We start from the raw sequence: 23,646 nt of genomic DNA, 5'->3' as shown, positions 1-23,646 counted from the left end.
TATTATTAGCCATTGTTACCAGTGTTGCATTACCTTTTTTCCCTTCAAAATTATTTCAGTAAATATTTACTAAGTATCTACAATATGCAGAGTACAATGCAGTGATAAGGACGATGAGACAGGAATGAAATAAATGCCTACCTTCAAGGAATTTATATTACACTGGGGAAAACAATATGCACAAAGACAAACAATACAAAGTAAGGTGTTAAAAGAGCTAGAGAGAAGTCAAAATGTTTTAATAATATTTGAAGATTAATGCAAGCTAATGAAGAAAGTGTTGAGCATGGAGTCAGAAAGACCAGATGCTTACTAATTTCATGACTGAATAAGTCATGTAACACCTTTAGGCCTCATTTCCTCATTTGTAAAATGGGCACCCTGGATTTGATGACTTCCAAATCCCTTCTAACTTTAAATCAATAACTCTGTCCCTCTTTAATATTGAATTTGAATAATCTTACTTATTGGAACAATTTACCACCCCTTGCCCTCCCCCATACAGAAAATAGTATAATTTTTTAACATATAGGACAGATATAGACAGCCAGGGACTAAAGACAGAAGACAAAACTTGTTTCTGTAGCCCTTACTTTGCTGAAACAAAATATTACAAGCATGTCTGGTATTTCCTTCAACAAAACCCTTGAGTAATTTCAAAGGCAGACCTGCTATATATCGAACATGGACTTTTAGGATTATGATTTTGGCAATGTGGGTACTTTCTTTAATGGCATAAATTACAACCTCTTTGAAATTTAACAGATGATCTTATAACATTGCTATATCTACAAATTCTTCATTCTGAGGCCAATCTGATAATGAATCTCTCCCATTTTAACTAAGGCTGGTATCCAGATGATAGACAATCATTCTAACAGAAATCATATTCAAACTTCTCTAGTTTGCAGGGACTAAAGCTTGAAACCAGGTGCCTTCCAAAATCCAAGATTATATCTAGGGCATGAAGGAGAGCTATAATAGGACTTTAGTGGAAGATTGTCTTGTGAATGGATTACACCCTTATGATGGGATGGAATACATCACAGGCTTGACATACAGTTAAGATTTATTCATTTGTTTGTTCTCACTGGAATGGAGAGGAGGTGTAGCCCCCAAAAGATTAAATATGTCATTTACAAGTCTACGAGTTCTCATGAGTAGAGACCTTTGTGTTCATGACCACATTTATTTTTCATATATATAAACTAAAATTAGCAAGGAAAACAAATTGTTCTTTGAATGAATTGTGGCTACAAAGGCAGGCTGGTTCATGAATTCTGATCCAACAGAATAACAGTAATAATAGCTAGTATTTACTTAGAGCTCTATGATTTACAAATCACTCGATCTATGCTAATTTGTTTGATTTTTTACAATAATCCTGTGAGGAAATGTTATTATCCTCCTCCTTTTTATTACAGATGAAGAAACTGAGGCTGATAGAGATTGTGAATTATCTACGATCACATAGTAGGTAGGTATCAAAGGAGGTATTTCTCAAGCTTAAACTTAGTCTTGAATTCTATCCACTGTTCTACCTCCTTGTCTGGATCACAGTTATCTAGAAATACAGCATTTGTTTTATAGACAAAAATTCCTTCTTGAAAGAGTTTTTCAGGGATCGTCTCTCTCTTGCCTCATTTACCTTCTGACAGAGGTTAACACCAACTATTTTATTACTCAGTGATGCTAAGCTATTTTCAGATTTAAGTCAAACAAAATATTTATTTAATTTGCCATTTTGGGGGGATGCAATTGGGGTTAAGTGATTTGCCCAGTCACACAGCTAATATGGATGTGAGGTTGAATTTGAACTTGTCTTTCTGACTCCAGTCAGTGAGCTTTCCACTGAACTCCCTTCTACCTTACTTTTAGTTTTTAAAAAGTAGTTGGTATGTTAAAAATTAGATTTAAAGCACCTGACTAATATTTCAGAGAAATTTTAATTTTATCTTTGTGAAGATATCTTTCCCTCAATCATATATTCCCTCATCAAAATCCCTATATTTTTAGATGGTTTTTGTGTATTGCTCTGGCCAAAAAATTCATCTCCTGTCAGCCAATCTTCTTGTGATGAACCTCTCTTCATACTTATTTTGACTGATTCTTAGATTACAGATGCATAGTCCACTGCCAGGCCAGATCCAAAATCTTTCCAGCTCTGCAGAACTGTTATGTTTCAATGTTATAGTCTTTATGAACCTAGAACTATCTTCACACCCCAATAAGGAGGTACTTAGAGCATTTATGGTTGCTAGTTTGGGAGGAAAACACTCTTTGTTTTCATTATATAATCAAGAACTATAGTCTAATTGCTTCTTTTAGTAGGACAGCTCAGTTCAATTCAACAAACATTCATCAAGCATATTTATTAACTTCATTACATTTATTAAGCATCTACTAAATATAATATACCAATTGGAACTGTTATCACAACAAAGAAAAATTAGGACCATGAAGATTTTTATAATCATCATGCCACTGCCTTACTCCATTAATCTTATGAACTTTATGAGTCCTTATGAATTCATAAAAATGAAGATGGTAGGAAACTAATTTCAAGTTTTTCTTTATCAAAAGTCAGGAAACTTAGTTTTACTTTATGGACAGGATCTGAGAGGCAGTAGTTAACATTTATGTAATGGAAATAGCTATTACAGTGGTTGTTTTACAAAGCACTTTGCACATATTATTTTATTTTTGTAACAACTCTGGGAGGTGGGTGCTATTATGATTCATATTTTACAGATGAGGAAACTGAGGCAGGCAGACTTAAGTGACTTGCCCAGAGTCATACAGTTAGTATCTAAGAAAGAGTTAGACTCCTCATTAGCCAGTGAGTCACCTGCAGGCAACCTAATATAACTTCATTTTCCAGATGAAAAAACTAAAACCCAGAAAAGATAAAAATGACATAGTCCACAGTTATGAAGCTAATAAGTAGGGTCAGAATCTGAACTCAGGATTACTGATTCTAAATATTGCAAAATTTTACTCTGAGATAAAGCATTATCTATATATTTCCTGCTGCCCTGATAAATGAATATTTATAGTTTACACACACACACACACACACACACACATATATGTCTTGTTACCTATTTTCAGCCCTAAGTTATGCATTGTAATGATGATATTCAATATCCTGGTTGCTGTAAGCTAGACAGATTGCTTACCAAAAATGGAATATGTGTTAAATAAAAGTAAAAAAATGCAAAAGCAAAATAATTGTGAAGTTTGTCTACTAAAAAATTTGTAAGGCATCAGAAAAGAATAATAAATGTCATATTAATAAAACTTTTACTTCATGCAGTTCAACAGAGTATCTCACTTATATGAAAGCCTTAAGGCAAGGAAAAATCCTTATGGAATTTCAGAATGGAATTGGTTGTAAGACATTTTCCCTTTTCCCATGGTTGTAAGACATTTTCCCTTTTCCCACCCTCACCTCATTCTAGTTCTTTTTTCTTCAATTGATTTTTATTATGGTTTTACATAACAAAGAAGATTTTGTGCATTTCTTCAATCCTATCCTTTAAGCATTTTTCTACCCTTTCTCCAACTTACACTATGAATAACCAGGCCAAAGTGAATAGAGTCATAAAGTGAAGACCATGGACAATGTAAGAAGGAGGAAGCTTCTTACAGCAGGAATCTGGAGATGGTATACTCTGCTGTTTTCCCAACCACACCCTTGATCCAAATGAAAATTTGATTGGGTAGCCAGTGAAATATTAAGGACAAAAATAAGCCTTAATAGGTGAAGTCATTGAATACATGGTGCTGTTTTCATAATGAGGGAATAATTCACATCCAAAAACTTCACGAATCATAGTCATTTGTTATCTTGCCATTTTTTTGGTTTGGAAGGCTTATTGGTCTTGAAGATTTTCCTTATTAAAATATAATCTCATAGTTTAAGAGTCATACCTTAGAATAGTTATCAGGAAATTTCTTAGTGAAGATTAAAGTTGGCTAAGAACAAGTCTCTATGAGAATGGAACATAAGAGGGACACTCCGAGGGAAAGAAATAAAGATGACACTAGAAGAGTGAAGAAGGTGGAGTGGGAAAGTTATAAAGGAACCATTCTCTTTCATCCCTGTTGCGGAGATGGGCAAGTGACAAAAGTGCCACTGGAAGAGCACACCAACAAGATTCTTGGCATCATATGATAGAGCCTGTGAGGAAGTCCTTTCCTCTGCTTCATCAAGGTAGGTACTTACACAACTGGATTTTTATAAATTTCTTTTAGAATCTTCACTATGCCTCAATGAATGATTTTGGGGTAATTAATATTACCCATGCATAAAATAAACCATTAGGCTTTTTGGATTGGTCAACACTGTCATTAGTGCAATTCTGAGGCACTAATATTAGAATACAATTTTGTGAATTCATGTGTTGGCATATCTATTCCTAAAGCATAAGAACTAGAAGGAGCTTAATCTAGTTCTAGCTCTCAAAGATCAAGCAACAAAACAATTTTTAAGCAATTACTATGCTCTGGGTACTGTGACAAGTGTTAGGGACATAAAGCAGTATAAACCCCTTCCTTCAGGGAATTTACACTCTAATAGAAAAAAGACAATGTGGAAATATTTTATACCCAAAGAAGACTGAAGTCAGGATTTTCAAATGTTGTCCAAGATTACACAAAGTCAGTGATAAGATCTGTGGACTCCCAATATAGTTCACTTCTACCACAACTGAATTAAAATTAGAAATTTAATTAACTAGTTAATCAAATTGTCCATTTACATTATATTAAAGCATGAAATACAAATTTATGTGAACTCTAGGATTGAAGCTCTATTCCCTAAGTTTTCACCTAACAGAGTAGGGGGTATACAGCACTCAATTAAAGATCAGTACATCATTTGGATTAGTATTATATCTTATGTGACTTGATTCAAACAAGCAGGGGACACTGGAGTTAACTGGTGGAAGGTAAAATCTGGTGAGGGAAGAGGGAAGCAATCATAGAAAAAATTCTAGGAGGACTTGTCTTACTTTTCTAATCCTTGGTTCATCAGAAATTGCTATCCTTAATTCTTTCCCAGAAAAACGTTTCAAAGACACGAAGTGATCATTTCAACTACTTACCATCAGAAGGGTCAATGGGAATAATTATTCTGTCCCTGACCACTTCAGTTTAAGAGAGTCTATAAAGGCAAAGCTAGTAATTGTTAGGTAACAAGTCCCAAAAATATTACCCAAGTCAAAAGACAGCTTGTGTTCCTATATTGGCACTAGTCTCACTGTGTCACAAAAACATTTTTCTTTTTCTTTTGGTATAAACGTCTATCTCATTCAAAAAAATAGATGTGAACATGGGAGAGGAAGAAAGATAAAAAAGAAGGAAACATCTACAATAAAAATTTATTTTATAATTTCTGATTCTGAACCACTAAGTTTAATGCTATTCATAAGAAATTTTTAAAGGCTTCGGAAACTATTAAAATGGTAATTAGAGCATAAGAAAAACAAGAACCTAGTCAATTATAGCTGGATGCTTTTACTATGCAAAGCCCTCAGTTAATATGGTTACAATTGAAACACCTATAATTACAGGTCCATGACCAACCTTAATGCCAAAGTATAGGTTCCTAGCTGACGCTGGCTCTCACGAATGAGATAGCTTCCCTCAGCCACACTCAGGAGCTGGTCTGCTGCCTCCCTGGAGATCATGCCATGAAACCTAGGGAACAAAGTCAAACTGAGCAGCAATAGAGAAATTTATAAATTACATGCTTCCCCACTTTTTTATTTTAAAACAAAACCCTATAGCAGTCACAATAAAAGCCCAGTTACCCCTAGATTGTTATTTCCCTTATTGCTACCAAGAAGGAACTATGGCATTGACCTTGTTCATTTTATTCTCTGCTTGAAGCCTGTGTGGTCAGAATAGTACCAGTACTCAATTTCATTAAATAATCAATGACTCAAGGTTTATACCTATTTTTTTTAAGGAAAGATATACCTGTTCTTTCTACATTGTTACCTTTCTCTACACTACAGTCTAATGACACCCATTAGAGATACAGAAAAATATGCAACTTCCTTCATACTAATGGCCATGATCCAAATTCTGGAGCAAGGACTAAGGGCCACTTGTCAGAACCCTGACAGTTGCTCTTATTGGGCATGATTGTCCAATAATCTGCATTATGTGGTTCATCTTCTAGTCAAATGCTATAATATTTGCCTTCATTTTTTCTCCTGGAATCATCTATGATTAACACAGTAAAAAAAAGAACATAAAGAAGCATAAATAATATACCTTTCTTTATATATGCACAATAAATACATACATATTATTATAAGGAAGAAATAATTGAAAAAGGAAAATTCTTAGCTCTATGACTTCCCATAACCTATTGAATCAAAATATTTCCCTATTAGCATGTGAATTCCATGAACATAGGATAATTCTTCTGTCTTTCTTTGCATCCCTAGCATTTAGCACAATCCTCAGTCTTAGTTCTTAGAGCTTATTTATTGTCAAATGCTTTGTTTGATCTTACTATATAACCTAAATTTCTTCTTTTTACAAGTCAAATTCCAGAGTCATCTACACTTTTCTCCTCTTCCTCACTTTCCACTCATTTCTCAACCCCTCCTTGCAATCTGGTTTCTGATCCCACTACATAACTATAATGGTACACTACAAGGCTATCCATGATCTCAGCTGTTTGAATTCATCTTCCATGAAGTCACAGCAGCAAAATGTTACTTATATAGACCTCCCCTTACTGTTGGATTCTCTCTGTCTCTTCCCTTGACTTCTACTATCTTATTTTCTCTTGGTTGTGATTCTACCTGTTCCTTTTCAGTGATATTTACTGAATAATCATTCATTTCCTGTTTACTAAGTGTGAGTGTCCTCCTAGTCTCTCTCTATACTCTCAGAGAGATTGATCATATCCCATGGATTCAATTATTATCTCTATGAAAATGACTCTAAAATCTAAATGTCCATTCCTAATCTCTTTCTTTAAACTCCAATCGTTTCTCTACCATGGTCTTTTGAGCCCTCACTATATGAACATCCCATTGACATCTCAAATTCAACATGTGCAAAAGACAACTCATTCTCTTTCCCCTTGAACTCATCCTTCCACCAATCTTCAATCTTTCCTATTTCTATGGAGGGCTACAAACACTGTCCTTCTAGTCACCTGAGTTCACAACCTTGGAATCATCCTTAACTTTTCCTTGTCTCTAACTGTCCACATTCCTCCCTGATGTGGTCATATCCAATTGACCTCAAAGTTTTATTCATTCTACCTTCAAAGCATCTTTATTGTCTGTCCCCTTTTTTTAATTCACATGACCACTCAAATTCAGGGAGGTGAAACTAAACTAATCTCTAGAGTTTTATTCAGGAAATTGGGCCTACCTTCCTCATTTTAAGTGCAATACCAGAATAGTGTTATGCAAACTGCAGTGACCAGAGTAGCTGAGATGAATGACTAACTACTCTGACTCTACACCTATTAAGTTCCTTAACACTATTCATTTCTCAATATGAATCAAAGTGGCCATTTAAGTACTGATCCAAAGAGCAGTACAAAAAACTGTTTCTCTAAAAGCAACAAGATATAATGTGTCCTACTGAAAGAACATGACATTAGTTTTGCATATTAACATATTTAATTACATGTTCTATATTTTTAGATTATGCAGTAATAACCTAAGAAAGCAGAGAGATTCCAATGCAAAGAAAGACTTAACATTTTTAAAATGTTAAACTCCACTTTGCATCTGCCTGGTTTCAACTTCCCAGAACAAGATGCCCCCTCACCAGGTACCTCCTCATGTCTGGATCCCTGTTCCATAATGCTTTCCTATCTCCTTTTGTGTGTTCTCTCCCCTTTAGACTATAAGGTCATTGAGGGCAGGAACTGTTTTTATTCATTGTTTCCCTAGTATATAGCACAATCCCTGGAACCTTACAGGTCTCTAAGAAATGTTTATTAGATTTACAGAGTTTACAGAATACAACTGTTTGTATTATCTTTCTTTAACCTAAATTCACATCACCAATAAAATGTTATAGAGCAATATGTACTTACTCTCTTCCATAATATTTTGGTCTGTTTTCTACCTATTAAAAAAGAAAAAAGTTTTCATTCTTTTAAGATCATAAAAAGCATTACAAACATATTACATATTTATATTTGTGGAAAATTTCCATTTACACATAATATGTAGCTTGTATGTGAAAAAGATAAATATAAATTATATGAAAATACAATACTTTATCCAAAGACCAAAAATTAATAAATCACTATGCATGAAATGCTTATTTGTGGCACACCAATAATATTCTCTCTCTGTTTTTCTTTTCTTTTTCTTTCATTTCTCCACACTCACCACTCTTGTGACTTCAGATGTTTGGTTTGTCCACTATTCAATGTAGTATAATAATAAAATTCAGGTAATATTTATAAAGTACTACTATGTGCAAAACCATATGCATGGTCATTGAAAGGGCAACATGAAATAGAAAAGCAGATTCTTGTTTGTCTGGAATACAGAGCACAAAAGGAAGTGCAAGGGGAGAAGACTGGTAAGGGAAAATAGAAGCAGTTTGGGAAGGAAGGGATTTGATTGCTAAGTTATTTGGTAGGCAATAAGGAGTCAATTCAGGCTTCATATAGTGGAATGGTATAATTAGGCTGGTACATTAGGAAAACTATATTGGTAGTAGTATATGAAAAAAATTGACAGAGCAGGAATCAGAGTCTAGGAAGCCACTTAGAAGGTTATCAAAGATTAAAAGAATTGAGGAAGAGAATAGTTGGTGAAAAAGAAACAGAGGAAATGAATAGGACATATATTTTGGAGGCATAAATAGAAGGACTTCATAAATGATTATACATGGAGGATGACAAAGAAGAATTGAAACTAACTCTGAGTTTTTGATCCTGAGTGACTAAAAAAAAGAGTAGAATGACCAATAGCAATAGGGAAGTTTGGAGGTAGATTATTTAAAGGAAAGATGCTAAGTTACCATTTTAGACATGTAGAAGGTGAATTTCTTTACCCAAATTGAAATGGGTAGTTAGATGAGTCTGGAGTTTACAGGTGACATCAAGGCAAGAGATACCAGATTTGGGAACAATTTGTACAGAGGTAATAATGGAGCTTTTAGAATAGATGAAATTGCCAAGGTAAAGAGCCAAGAGAATAAGACCTAAAATAGAGATTTCAGGGATGTCCATACTTAGTGGACTGATAGAAGATGAGCACACAGTAGGAACTTAATAAATGTTTAGTGAATTGTATTGCATTGAAGTGAATTAAATTGAGTATAGTGAAGATAGATTAAGAAGGAACACTCAGAGAAATAAGAGGAGTGAAGAGATAGCATGAAAGTCATAGACAGCATGGAGGTGAACAGGAAGGCATGGCAAATGATGCAGAAAAGTAAAGGAGAACTGAGAAGGCTCCAACACTAAGCTACTTGCTAATTATCTGACCTTAGACTTAGCCATCATAAATTTTCTAATCCTCCTTCAGCTTCCTCCTTGAAAAAATGAGAGTTGAACCAGAAAATCTCTAAGTCTGTTACAGTTCTATGCAACCTATGATTCTAGTGAGAAGTCATTATATTTGGAATGTCATTGATGATCACCTAATATTTCCTAATAACCCATCTCTTCTGCCTCCTGTCACTCTCTGCCCTTGTACCACATTTCCACTACTCAGAATTCCCCATCAATTAAGTGACAATCATTCTGACCAAGCAGTGTGGGGTACAATTCTTGGAGTTATCATCTACTAGGTGCCAAGCACCATAATAAGTTAGGGAGAGACAAAGTCTCTTGCTGAAGAAACTTATAGTATATCCTAATATACACATAACCAGCACCTGGATAAATATGTAATAGATGGAGGGTAAGCTAAGAGAAGGAAATGGCAAACTATTTTACTATCTTTGCCAAGAAAATTCCAAATGGGATCCTGAAGAGTTAGACATCATGAAAAAAGACTGAACAACAAACAATCTGAGAGGGGGAGGAACTAGAAACTATCATGTATACATATACACACATACATAAGAATAAGTGTGTTTGTGTTCAGTCATGTCTGAGTCTTCTTGACCTGATTTGAGGTTTTCTTGGCAAAGATATAAGAGGTTTGCCATATCCTTCTCCAGCTCATTTTATAGATGAGGAAACTGAGGTATACAACACTAAGTAACTTGCCTAGGGTCATACAGTTAGTGAGCAGATTTGAACTCATGAAGAAAAGTTCTCCTGACTTCAGGTCAGGTTCTTTATTCATTGCACCACCTAGCTGTTATATATGTGGATAGATAGATTAAAGAGATAAAGAGATAGATATGTACACATACTATATATATATATGTGTGTGTGTGTACATAAAAAACTACATATGCATATGAATCATAAATATATTATATACACATATATAGAGATCTATACATACAGAGAATGAGAGGGGGGGGGCATTTGAGCTGAATCTCAATAAGCAACAGAAGATGGATGAACTGGTAAGGTAACCAGATATCTTAGGTATTCAGAATTTGATGGCCTTAGAGCAATGCCCCAGGAAAAATTCGGGGCATGTGAATCTTTTTCCCCTAGAAACTTAGAGTAGCCCCAGATTTCTAGGGGGGGAAAGATTCACATGCCCTGGATTTTTCCTAGGGCATTGCTCTAAGGCCATCAAATTCTGATACTGTTCAAGAATACCCAAGATATCTGGTTACCTTACCAGTTCATCTATCTTCTGTTGCTTATTGAGGTTGCATCTAGGCTATTTATAGCCTTCCCAAGGAAAATCTCACCTGATTTGGCCCTCTTCCATGATCTTCCCCTTCTTAATACTGACTGTAAATAAATAGTTTTTTCAACAGTCACATATGCTTGGGCTATTTTTAGATACAGGAAACTTGAAAATGGGGTAAGGTGACATCTAGAAGCCATATAGCCCTGGATAATATTCACCTAAGCTTTGGTAGATAAAACAAACAAATAGATGAATAAATGAAAGCAAGTTGAAGAATTAAATTTCAAGAAGCTCTGAAAATCCATTCAAGTATAGATATTCTTTTGACTTCCTCACAATTCTAGGCCTCAAACACTATATGAGAAAAGTATTGGAATGTTGTTTGATAAACTTATCTAATGCTTTCTATCTCAGTGAAGACAGCCTATTAGAATATAAGCTTCTTGGGGACAGATATTGGTTTTGTCTTTCTTTTTATCCTTAATAACTAGGCCAGAGAATGATTTATAATTGATGCTTAACAAATGTTTGTTGCTTTCTTTATTTTGCCTGTTTTTTTGCAACATGGCTAATATGAAAATATGTTTTGCATAACTTCATATATATAATGGATAGCATAATACTTGCTTTCTCAATAGATGAGGGAGAAGTTGAAGGGTGGAAAAGAATTTGGAACTTTAAAAAATAAAAAATAGATGTTAAAAATCAAATGTTTGGGGGCGGCTAGGTGGCGCAGTGGATAGAGCACTGACCCTGGAGTCAGGAGTACCTGGGTTCAAATCTGGCCTCAGACACATAATAATTACCTAGCTGTGTGGCCTTGGGCAAGCCACTTAACCCCACTGCTTTGCAAAAACCTAAAAAAAAAAATCAAATGTTTGTTTGTTGATTGATTATAAAGGACAAAAAGAAAAGATAATCCATTTTCTTCTTCAAACAGTAGACCCTCATAAACTTGACAATTTAGATGTCCAAACTTTTGTGGGGAGTAATTAAATATTTCTTTACAGGACTGAGTTTATGAAGAATAAAGAGTAGATACTGAGCTTGAAGGTCCTGATTGGGGGGGAATGTCTGGAGAGAAAGTAAAGAGTAAAGTCTTTGAAAGGCACCAGGTAGGGGATATCAAAACCTTTAACCTCTAGGGCTCTAGTTGAATAATATGATCTGCCACTGATTTGTGTCTCCCTCTATAAAAGACTTCTTCTGAAAGTCTTAAAAATATACTACTTTTTTCGTTGGAGCCTAAACTCATCTTCCAAAGCCAAACCATCTTTAATTCTGTAATCATAAAGAAAGATTTAACTTTACCCAAAAGGTGGGAAAACAGAGGGACTGTCTAAAAACATTGTAATCTATAGCAGTGGGACAAAGAACTTTGATGTAGACCCTGCAGAGATAGGCAGCACTCATAACAATACCCTGCCCCAGTTTCATCTTCTCTGCATCTTATAATGGAAATGTCAAACAAAATTAAGTTGTAAATAATTCTTTTTCTCCTTTGTCTAGCTGATATTTAAATGTTTTGCTGATGATGTCTAAGATGTCATGAATTAAGTAATGATTTAGGACAACTTTTCCATAAGCATAGGCAATGCAAGTTATTATTACTGATAGATAATCAGCTTAAAAGGGTGTTCAGCAATATTCAAATGATTCTTAATGCTCCTAAATCATTTTACTTATCTTTTATAATTACATGTGCAAATACATTATAATAGAAGTTTAATGTTCCATGCAATGAAGGAAATAAAATTGGGCTTGCATGAACACATTCTTGGAATATGAGAGAGATTGTGTGTGTGTGTGTGTGTGTGTGTGTGTGTGTGTGTGTGTGTGTGTGTAAGGGAAACAGTTCTTACTACTGCCAAATGAACCATTTAAAAATAAACTGATGTAAGGTAATAAGACTTTTAATAAAACTACTCTTAAATGAGTAATTAAGTTGAATTAGCACTTTTGAAGCTTCTCATAGTATTCATATCAAAGGAAAAATAGAGTACACAAACAAAAACCAGAACTGAAACACTAGAGCTTGGCAAAAATAATTGTATTTCAAGAAACCTGGGATTTTATTCCCACAAAGATACTTATATACAGCCTTGGGTTGTTTCAAGGAAAACACTTGGTAAATCTTAAAGTACTATAGAATTTTAGGCTTTTATTTAAAGGAAGAACAAAAATCTCAAGATAAACACATAAATGTGTTCACAGTATTATGAGCCACATGTAGGAGGGAACAATATTCTGTGTTTCGTTAAGGTGTCATTTGTGAAGGAAGGAATTCACACACATGATTTCATCTCTGTTAGGAACTCCTAGTGTTGTAGGGAATAAGGGAAAATCCTTCTCCATATAGATTGGCAATTCACATAGGAATTAATTATGTTTATCCTTTGTTTTTGAAGAAGTCCATGACATCAGTGAGGTGATGCCATGACAAGCATGTGAATTGGATTTGAATGAGGGGGACTGTGCTAAGCCACCAGCCTCACTTTCTCCTCCAGAGTCATTTGGGTCCAGCGACCAGATATGGTTCAGGACCACCGGAGAGGGTCCTGGTTGTGAGGCAATTAGGGTTAAGTGACTTGCCCATGGTCACAGAGCTAGTCAGTGTCAAATGTCTGAAGCCAGATTCGAACTTGGGTCCTCCTGACTCCAAGGCTAATGTGCCACCTAGCTGCCCTCACAATCTTGGAGGCTGCCAACCCTGAAAGATGGCTAAAGTACCAGGCCTGGATTCCATAAGAATTCAAATTTGGCCTCAGACTCTCATTTAAATCACTTAACTCTATGTGCCTCTGTTCCTCCATCTATAAAATGAGCTGGAGAAGGAAATGGCAAAACTATTCTAGACAAGAATAACTCAAAAAAGTGTCATGAAGAGTGGAACATATTTGAAAACAATGAAACAACAAATAACACTTTGTTTGCAAAGCACTGCTATGTATGATCTTAAGTGATTAGTTGAGAGTCATACAGCTAGTATGTAGGAGATACAGTACTTGAAATATGTCTTCCTGAGATCAAAGCTTCACAGGTCATTGTACTATTATGTTGCATTATGTTTTATATATATATAATATATATATATATATGCATACATTAGTTGAGTATGTGTGTGGAGGGGGAGGTGTTTGTGCGGAGAGGGATAGAGAGAGACAGAGAAGCAGAGACAGACAGAGACAGAGACAGAGAAAGGAGGAGGAGGAGGAGGAGGAGAGAGAGAGAGAATGTTAAGTGTCCCCATTCCTAGGATCAAAACTACAATGACATCATTAGAACATCTTGTAAGCTCAATAATCATTGAATATCACATTACAATACTTTACTGTAGGGTCTTATACATTTCGTTGTCTACCTTCACATGTTAAATTTTTATCAACATAATAATAATAATAATAATAATAATAATAATAATAATAATAATAATGTAGTTCAAATATTGTTAAGACTAATGAATTAAGAGTGGCGACATTTGGTCTCCAATGTCTATGCCTTTACACTGGCTGGTCCTCTTGTCTGAAATGGACTCACTCCTTATCTCCAATTTTTAGAATCCTGTGCTTCCTTCAAAACTCATCTCAAGCAGTACCTTGTATTTAAAACCTTTCTGATACATCCATACCAAACTCCTAGTTTCTTCCCTCTCAAATTATCTTGTATTTATTTTTTATACATTGATATATGCTTATTTATGCACATATTGATTCACCCGATAGAATATAAATTCCCTGAGGACAGGAACTATTTCCTTTTTGTCCTTATATTTCCCAAATTCTAGCACAATGTCTGTGCATAGCAGATGCTTAATAAAGACTTGATTGTGTGAGTGAATCTGGGTTTGATCTCATTTAATAACTGTAAGCTTCTGGACAAATTACTTACAGTCTCTTAACTTGTTTTCTCATTTGTGACATAATAGGATTAGACTAGATGATCTATAAACTCCCTTCCAGATTTAAATGTGTCATCCACAAAAAGACTCCTGCAGTCTTGCTCCATGTATCCTATCCTGTCAGAGAAATAAAGGCAACTAGTTTAATTTAAAATTGTTACTCTAGCCACCGCAATTTGAAAGCCAGTAGGTATAAACAATAAAATATATAATAAATATTGATTTTCCCCCTCCCATGAATGTTGTAGAATCAGCTTTCTTGCTATTTTATTTAGCAAGGGAACACTATTTTATGGCTATTGTCCAAAAGAATCAGGCAGGAGAAAAAATGTTTATTCTTCATTTCTACCTAATAGTGGAAATGTCATTTTAAAAAAGCTGAGTTTAGAAAATTATGAAACTTCTGAATACAATGCATACATTTCTCTCTTGCTTCCAGCAGGACAAATCTAATCACAAGTGAAAGAATAATTAACAACTTCACCTTATGTTTCTGTTGAAAAGAGTGGTAAAGGCAAGTCGTTGCCTTTTTCTGTTAAACTAGGGTTAAAAAAATCTTGACATTTCTAAAATGACTTTTAGAATATCTATCTGGTGCATAAATTTGACCAAGGTCATATGGTCATAGATTTAGCCACAAAATATTTTAGAGAGCAGCTAATTCTTATCCCTCATTTTACAGAAGAGGAAAATGAGACCATGAGAGATTAAGCAACTTGCCCAAGGTCATAAAGGTAATAAGTCAGAGTGGGGATTTAAACCCATGTGCTCCATCAATCAATCGACAAGCATTTATTAAGTCCCTACTAAGTACCAGTCACTTTCCAGGCAGCAGGGATACAAATACAATAAACAAAACAATACTTTCCACTGTAGTTCTCTTCCTTTCTTGGCTAGATTTTTTTTTAATTGAAAAAGTATTATCATCGTTATTTCTTTTTTATAGCCCCAAATATTGGTCTAAGAAAGACAGATGAAGACAACTATAAGTCTTTATAATCAGAAAATTCATTGCCTGTTCCTCCACTATTTCTCTTTGTCTCTCCACATTTATAGCCATAGCTGTATCCATATCCATAGCTATATCTATCTATATATTTCTGTGTATGTGTCCCAAAAATTTTAGGGTAGTTTTAAGCTAGAACATCTTGAAACTTCACTAAGACTGTTGGAACATCTTCTAATGTGTATTATATGTAAATGTGTTTGTGTGTGTGTGCACTTAATTCCACCTCTACTATTTACCACCTGTATGACTTTGAATAAGTCACTTAATGTCTTTCAGACAGTTTACTTGTCTTTAAAATGAGGGAATTGCATGAGATGATAGTTAAGGTTCTTTACAACTTCAAATCTATCATCTATAACTTGTTCCCTATACCTTTTGCCAGTGAAATAAAGGTAAAATGTTTAGTATCAAATGAGATAAAATTTTTAAAGTATACTTATATATTTGTTCCCTTTCCTCTTGCCTTACCTTAATATAAGTGATTCTCTAGCCACCAGAAATTTTAAAGGTTATTACGTTCAAATAATATAACAGATTATCAACAACAGAGAAAAAAAAAAATATATATATATATATATAAAGTATGTGTAGGCACACACATATGATACATTATACAGATAAATATGATACATATGTTTATAAGTTTACTTTCAATGATCAGGTTTTGAGATGGGAGGATTTTATATCCTAAAACAGTTCAATGAAAAAAGATAAAAAGCGTAGTTGCTTCCTGTACATCTTGGAGCAAAGTTAGTCAGTAAAAACTTAAGTCTTGCTCTGATTCAACTCTTTGACTTTTTTCTTCTATGAAAGTTCGCCAAAACTTTTCTCACTGGCTAGAAAACAAAGCAAAGCCATAGAGCATGAGTTACTGTGGTTTTTAAAAATCAGAACCATAGATTGGAATGCCAAGTGCCCTGACTTAACATAAATTATTTGCTGCCATTATAGAAAGACAAGCTAGTCTAAATTGATTCTTTGTCAGGATCTAGGATCTAACTTAGATTTTCTATTTTGTTCCCTTCTTAGTAAGAGACAGTTTTTTCCTTCCTTTGCATTCTCAGTGCTTTGTACAGTGGTTAGCATATAATAGATGATCAATAAATGCTACTTAACTAACTGGATCTATAGGAAATCTCCATGTGGACACTGGAAATCAGTTGAGAACATCTACTGCTGAGACAGTTAGGTGGTGCAGTAGATAGAGCACCAGCCCTGGAGTCAGGAGTACCTGAATTCAAATCCAGCCTCAGACACTTAATAATTACCTAACAGTGTGACCTTGGGCAAGTCACTTAACCCTATTACCTTGGAAAAAAAAAGAAAACATCTACTGCTAAATCTCAGTAGGTAAATAAGAAACAAATTTTGAAACTGACAATAATCTAAAATTCTGAACATCCAAATATTGAAGATCTTATATACAAGACTTAGAACCGCAGATACTTGGCATATATTAGGTTAATAAATGTATGTTTAATAAATAAAAGTAAACTTAATAACTGTTTATTGAATAAATGAATTGCAAAATAGAACCCTACAGCTCTTTTTTAGCTCAATACCTCATTTTACAGAAAAGGATACTTAGAACTAAATAGTGACTTATTAAAGGTCATCATTTATTCAAAGCTAACTTTTCAATTAACAGCAAAATAACCTTTGCCTAGCTTTTCCTCACCTCACCCTGGCTCAGCTACCCTGAGAGCTTTTACATCTCTAAAAGGAGAATCTAGCTTCCTTTATTTCCACTGTCCTTTCCCCATAAAGAGCAAAGGAATAGAGTCCTACAAGCTAAGAATAATAACCTCTTGACTATTAGCAAATTGTGCTGATTCAACAAGGTATATTTAAAATGTTATCAAAAGTAAGACTCCATAATTGCCTTTTCATGAAATATCCCTAAAATGAAACCTTCTAAGTTTATTAGACACCAAGAACCATAAGCAATCATTTGATAAAGATCAATTATTAGTTTGCTTTTTGGTTGGAAAGTGGTTATTTACTCATTAGTCTATGCCTTACTCATGAGGAAAAATTGGAAGACAACAGAGGAATCTAGTTGTGTGCCTTTTCTCTCCCATATCATTTATTCCTTCATATCATATTATTATAACTCCCACCTAGAGAAAGAAAGGAGGACAGTGGGCATCTTTTACTGAACAATGAAGGACAAAAAGAGCCCTTTCTAAAATGTTATCTTGGGAAACCCTGACTTTCTAGTTACATCCCTACATAAGGATATTAAGGCAAAGCAGCAAGTTTTATATAGAATTGCCTGTGTGCCGTTTTTAAAAACAAAATTGAGAGATCCATTCAAATAAGCTTTTGAATGCTACTTCTGTTTGAAGAAAAAAAAAACCTGACCTTAGGTAACAGTAATAATACTTAGCACTCATAAACTATCCAGAGCTTATTATGAACCTTAATGAACATTCACAGCACCCAGGAGATACCTGAATATTATTAGTTTTATGGGGCAGGATGCTGAACTGCAAGAAGGGCTGAGAGATTAATTCACCATCCAGCAATAATTAGTACAGAATTACAAACAATTACACTCTTATTTCTGTGCTTGAACAAAACAAAAATACTACTTTCAAATCTTCTTCAATTTGGGGAATGGCTTAACAAACTGTGGTATATGTACGTCATGGAACACTATTGTTCTATTAGAAATCAGGAGGGATGGGAATTCAGGGAAGCATGGAAGGATTTCCATGAACTGATGCTGAGTGAGATGAGCAGAACCAGAAGAACACTGTACACCCTAACAGCAACATGGGGGCGATGATCAACCTTGAAGGACTCACTCATTCCATCAGTGCAGCAATCAGGCACAATTCTGGGGTACCTATGATGGAGAATACCATCTGTATCCAGAGAAAAGAAGTGTGGAATTTGAACAAAGACAAAAGACTATTACTTTTAATTTAGAAAAAAAAACATTATCTTATTATGTAATTTTGCTACCTCTTATACTTTGTTTTTCTTAAGGATATGATTTCTCTCTCATCATATTCAACTTAGATTAATGTATACTACAGGAATGATGTAAAGACTAACAGACTGCCTTCTGTAGGGGGTGGGGGAAGGGAAGCAAGATTAGGGAGTAAATTGTAAAACTCAAAATAAATAAAATCTTTCTAAAACAAAAAAAATATTACTTTCTACTAGCATAACATGCCCTTTAAAACAAATTCATCAAACTGGAGAGACCATCCTTATTGCTCCACCCACAAGGATGTAAGAGGCATCAAACACAGAAGGAGTAAGAACACCTACACTTTATACAAGTATCAATATATCCCTTTTTTCTTACTTTATTTATTTGGCAAGGAAATTAGAGTTAAGTGAGTTGTCCAAGGTCACACAGCTAGTAGGTGTCAAGATTCGGAAAGTGGATTTGAACTCAGATCCTCCTGTCTCTAGGGTTGGTGCTCTATCCATTGTGCAACCTAGCTTCCCCTTGTTACTTTATGTATAAGAGGATAATCTCACAGGTTAATAAATAAGTGATATGAAGGTACTGATTTTTTTTCTACCCAAAATTTCAAAGGGTTGGCAGCGAGGGGTTGTTCAACTAATGTTATTCATTCTGTTGAATGAATAGGCAATTTAAAATAGATTTGATAGACATCCAAATCCATGTTACTATCAAGATTAGAATCTTACATAAACTTTCTTTTCATCTTTTATTAAAGTCCTCTAACTTATTTGTCCTAGAAACACACAACCAAAATTGTTATAATAAACACTTGACCGGAAAGATTCAGAGGAAAAAGAGAAAGGTTCTGTTTGTTCTCTTCCCCCTGCAATAGTTCAATCACTCAATAAAAATACTAATTAAGATTTTATTTTGTACCAGGCTCTAACATAAGCACTGGGAAAACAAAAAAAAAAAAGTTACCCTGCCCTCAAGGACATTTGAATGGAAAAGACAAAGTGTAAATAATTCAGTACATCAGGAGATAATCTCAAGAAGATAATAATAGCAAGAGAGACCAAGAAAGGACTTCAGCAAAGGGTAGAATTTGAATCAAGACTGGAAAGAAAACAGAGAAACTTAAGAGGCAGAGGCAGAATGAGAGCATTCCAAATCTGGGAGGTAATCTGGCAATACCTCTGTATCTTAGAAATGATAGGTGTATGGAAGGAATAGCAAAAAGACCAGAAAAGCTGAAAAACAGAGTATAAGGTGTATAGTAAATATATGGAGGGAGTAAATTGTAGGAAGGCTGGAAAGACAGAAGGGGATCAAATTATAATGATCTTTAAATGACAAAGAGAAGACTTTGTATTTAATTTTGGGGATAATAATGAGCCACTAAACTTTATTAAGAGGAGGGGGGAGGGAGAGTGATATAAGTAGACCTATGATTTAGGAAATCACTCTGACAAGTGACTGGAAGATGAATTAGAGTAAAGAGGGACAACTAGAAGATTACCAAACTTGTTCAGGTGAGAGGTGATAAGATCTTTAAGTAGGGAAATAGTTCTGTGGATGGAGAGGTGATGTATGTGAGAAATGGAATTATAGTAATGACAAGATTTGGCAATAAATTGAATACAGCATGTGGAATGAGTGAGAGTGAGGAACTGAAAATGAGATCAAGCTGCAAGTCTGGGTAACTGGGAAGATGATGGTAATCGGCTATAAAGGGAAGTTTGGAAGAAGGAAACATTTGAGAGGGAGGGAAACCATGAAGTCTGTTTTGGGCATGTTATGTTTGAGATGCTTATGGGACATCCACTTCACCTATAATTCTAATTTCTAAAAGCCCCAGTACATGCTACATAGCTTTGCTTTGTTTTCTGGCCAGTAAAAAAAAATTGGCAGGCTTTCATAGAAGAAAAAGCCAAAAGAGTTGTGCCAAAGTATGGTTTAAGTATATGACTGGCTCACTTTGATCTAAGATGTACAGGAAGCAAACCTCAATCCAATTCCAGATGTCCAAAAACTAGATGTTAACGCATGAATGAAACTCAGGGAGAGGGACTAGGGCTAGATATATTGATCTGGGAATCATTTGCTTAGAGTTAATAATTGCATTCATGGAAACTGATGGAATCATTTAATGAGATTAGTATAGAAAGATAAGAGAAGTAGATCCAAGACAGAAGCTTGGGGGCACCCACAGTTAGTTATCATGACATGGATTAAAAATCCAGTAAAGGAGATTTAGAAGGAGTTGTTGGTATCACAAAGATTTAGAGAAGAGAGCATCCAGGAGGAGAAGTATCAACAGTGTCAAGTAATGTAGAAAGATAAATAAGGATGGGTATTGGGAAAAAGTCTTTAGATTTTACAAGTAAGATAGCATTTGGTAGCTTTGGAAAGAAGGGTTTCAATTGAATGATCAAGCTGAAATCCAAAATGCAAAGTGATTTTGGTTCTGGTTTGTTTGTTTGTTTGTTTTTGCAAGGCAAATGTTAAATGACTTGGCCAAAATCACAGTATCCTCCTGATTCCAAGGTTGGTTCTCTATGTACTATGCCTCCTTGCTAACCCAAAAATGCAAAGTGTTTTGGTGAAAGTTAGATAGGAAGTGAAGGTACCTTAGCTGCAAAGGAGAAGAGAGATATGGAATGAAACCTGGAGAAATTTAATATAAGAGATTAAGAAGATAACATGGAACAATCCACTGAGGGGAAAGTGGAGAGGATACAACCAAGGGTGCACATAGAAGTGTTGACTTGGTAATAAGAGTCACTTCTTCGTTGGAGACAGAAAAGGAGATTGGGTGGGTAGAGGTATGTTTGCATTCATGTATGAATGCAAAATAAATGTATATATATATATATATAAATATGTACATATATTTATATTTATGTACATATAGACATGTTTTTATAGCCACCTAGTACACATACGGTGCCTTCTCCTCAGCTGTTGTGGGCAAACAATTGGATCAAACTAGCATACTTGTTAAAATTACACATTAACTATTACCTTGTAGGTTTAAACCTTGAGACTAAATCAAGGCTGAAGTGAAAAAGAATAGAGGTTTCAAAAAATTCAGACATATTTTTCTCCCCTAAACAGTATTATAAATTGTCTGTCTCTTACTCTCCCTAACAGATAGAATCAAATGAATAGTTTGGCTTTAGTGGCATTACATTAGGTTGCCCATTGTCTATGGGAAATATAGTTTGCTTCCATGTTTTACAAAGGACTGCAGAACAAAATATTATGAGCCATGAAATAACACCATTTTTATGTCTTCTTGGCTCATAAAGTAGTTTCAAAGTTGCCTCTGATTTAAAAAAAATTACTAGAATATCTCTAAACATGTTTTTAGAAAGGAGTTGCTGTATCAATAGATGTGCATATGTGATATAAATGCTTTTTCAAAATTATTTTAAAGACATTTTGATAGTTGATTGATTTCTAAAACCCCTCTAAACTATGACAGTGCATATAGTCACACCTTAGAAATAGTTATTTATATTCTTTATTTAGATTGTCCCTTAATAAAAATCCTTTAACGGTGATCTGTTTCTGTTTATCTTTTTAATTTTATTTTTTTCCAGTTATATGTAAAGATTGTTTTCAACATTCATTTCTGTAAGATTTTTTAAGTTTCACATTTTTCTCCCTCTCTTCTTGTCCTCTTCCCTCCCTCCTCATGACAGTGAGTAATCTGATATGTTAAACATGTGCAACCTTGTTGATCTGTTTATCTTTCACAAAATGGATATATAAGATTATCTGAAATTTAGAGAATGAAAGGTACCTCAATTACTACATGGCCCTTCATCATATATCATATGCTCTTCTCTCACTATTTGTGTAATAGAGTTTCATAACTAATAATTCCTCATTTGTTTTGACAGCTGAACAAGTCAAGTTTCTAGAAGATGCTGCACTTTGTGGCCTCACTGCCGATAATAGAAATCCAGCTGAGAAATAGCATCAGCAGTAAAGGCTTAGATCACAAGAGGAAGGTGGAGCACAAGATTTGTCACTGAATATATTTTTACTTTTTGATTTGGCTTTATTCCACAGTGTCCTCAGCCATTGTACTAAAACTCCGCAATAAATCACTATTGCTAGAAGAAAAACTTACAACCTCATAACTCAATCTCTATTAGTAAAAATACTGTCATTATCTAGACACAGGACCACTGATTCCTCTCTGCCCCTTTATTCCTAGAAAATCAAAGGCTTTAGAAGAAGCTACCTTAGAGACAACATAGTCCAACTCCCTCTATAGTCCAACAAATGGATGGAAGCCCAGTAAGAGAAATTAATTAACCTGAGATTGAAAAAATAAATAAAAAGGCTTAAATATTAACCCTCTGACTCCCAATTAAGAGCTCTTTCTACTTTTCCATTCAATTCAAATTAAATATTTATGGAGAAGCATGGAAAGGATAGAAAGTCAATCTTGGAATCAGGAGGACAGGCATTCTATTCCTACCTCTGATCTATGTCCATGATCAAGGCAACTACCCATGAGCTTGAGCCAACTCTCTCAGGTAGTGAGTTATAAGGGACAGTAGTCAGAATCTGTGGAAGGAGCTTGCACATTGGCAATTCTTCATTCTAATGATAAAATCAGTTCCAAACCAAAAGAAAAAAAAATAATTGCAAAGTGGCCAACATGTTCAGGAACTCTGCAAGTGCAAGGAGCTAGGAATACAAATACAGAGGGCAATCAATCTTTCCCTCAAGGAGCTTACATTCTACCAGAGGTAGCACAACAGGTGAACAATTAGGAAGACTCATCTTCCTGACTTCAAATCAGGCCTCAGACAATTTAGCTGTATGACCCTGGGTAGGTCACTTAACCTGTTTGTCTCAGTTTCCTCACCTGCAAAATGAGCTGGAAAATGAACTGGCAAACCATTCCAGGATCTTTGCCAAGAAAACCTACAAAATGGGGTCACAATGTGCTGGACACAACTGAACAACAATAATTTCAAGAGGGTGCCTTAGCAATTGGGTTCATAAAGGCCTTGTGCAGGAGGTG

General features: G+C 34.8%; 1 protein-coding gene across 4 annotated transcripts in view; it reads right to left on the bottom strand.

Annotated features, from left to right (window-relative positions):
• Window positions 1–23,646, bottom strand: part of CHN1 (chimerin 1) — a 279,856-nt gene that overhangs the window by 173,235 nt on the left and 82,975 nt on the right. For all 4 annotated transcript variants that reach the window (XM_074215672.1, XM_074215671.1, XM_074215674.1 and 1 more), the window contains 2 exons: window positions 8,081–8,112; window positions 5,590–5,703 (listed from right to left, as the gene is read on the bottom strand). In XM_074215672.1, the coding sequence (XP_074071773.1) occupies window positions 5,590–5,703; window positions 8,081–8,112 (146 nt within the window). The remainder of the gene's footprint in view (window positions 1–5,589; window positions 5,704–8,080; window positions 8,113–23,646) is intronic.

The sequence above is a fragment of the Macrotis lagotis genome, chromosome 1 (assembly GCF_037893015.1).
Source record: "Macrotis lagotis isolate mMagLag1 chromosome 1, bilby.v1.9.chrom.fasta, whole genome shotgun sequence".
NCBI lineage: Eukaryota > Metazoa > Chordata > Mammalia > Peramelemorphia > Peramelidae > Macrotis > Macrotis lagotis.
This window is presented reverse-complemented; position numbering and strand designations above follow the sequence as displayed.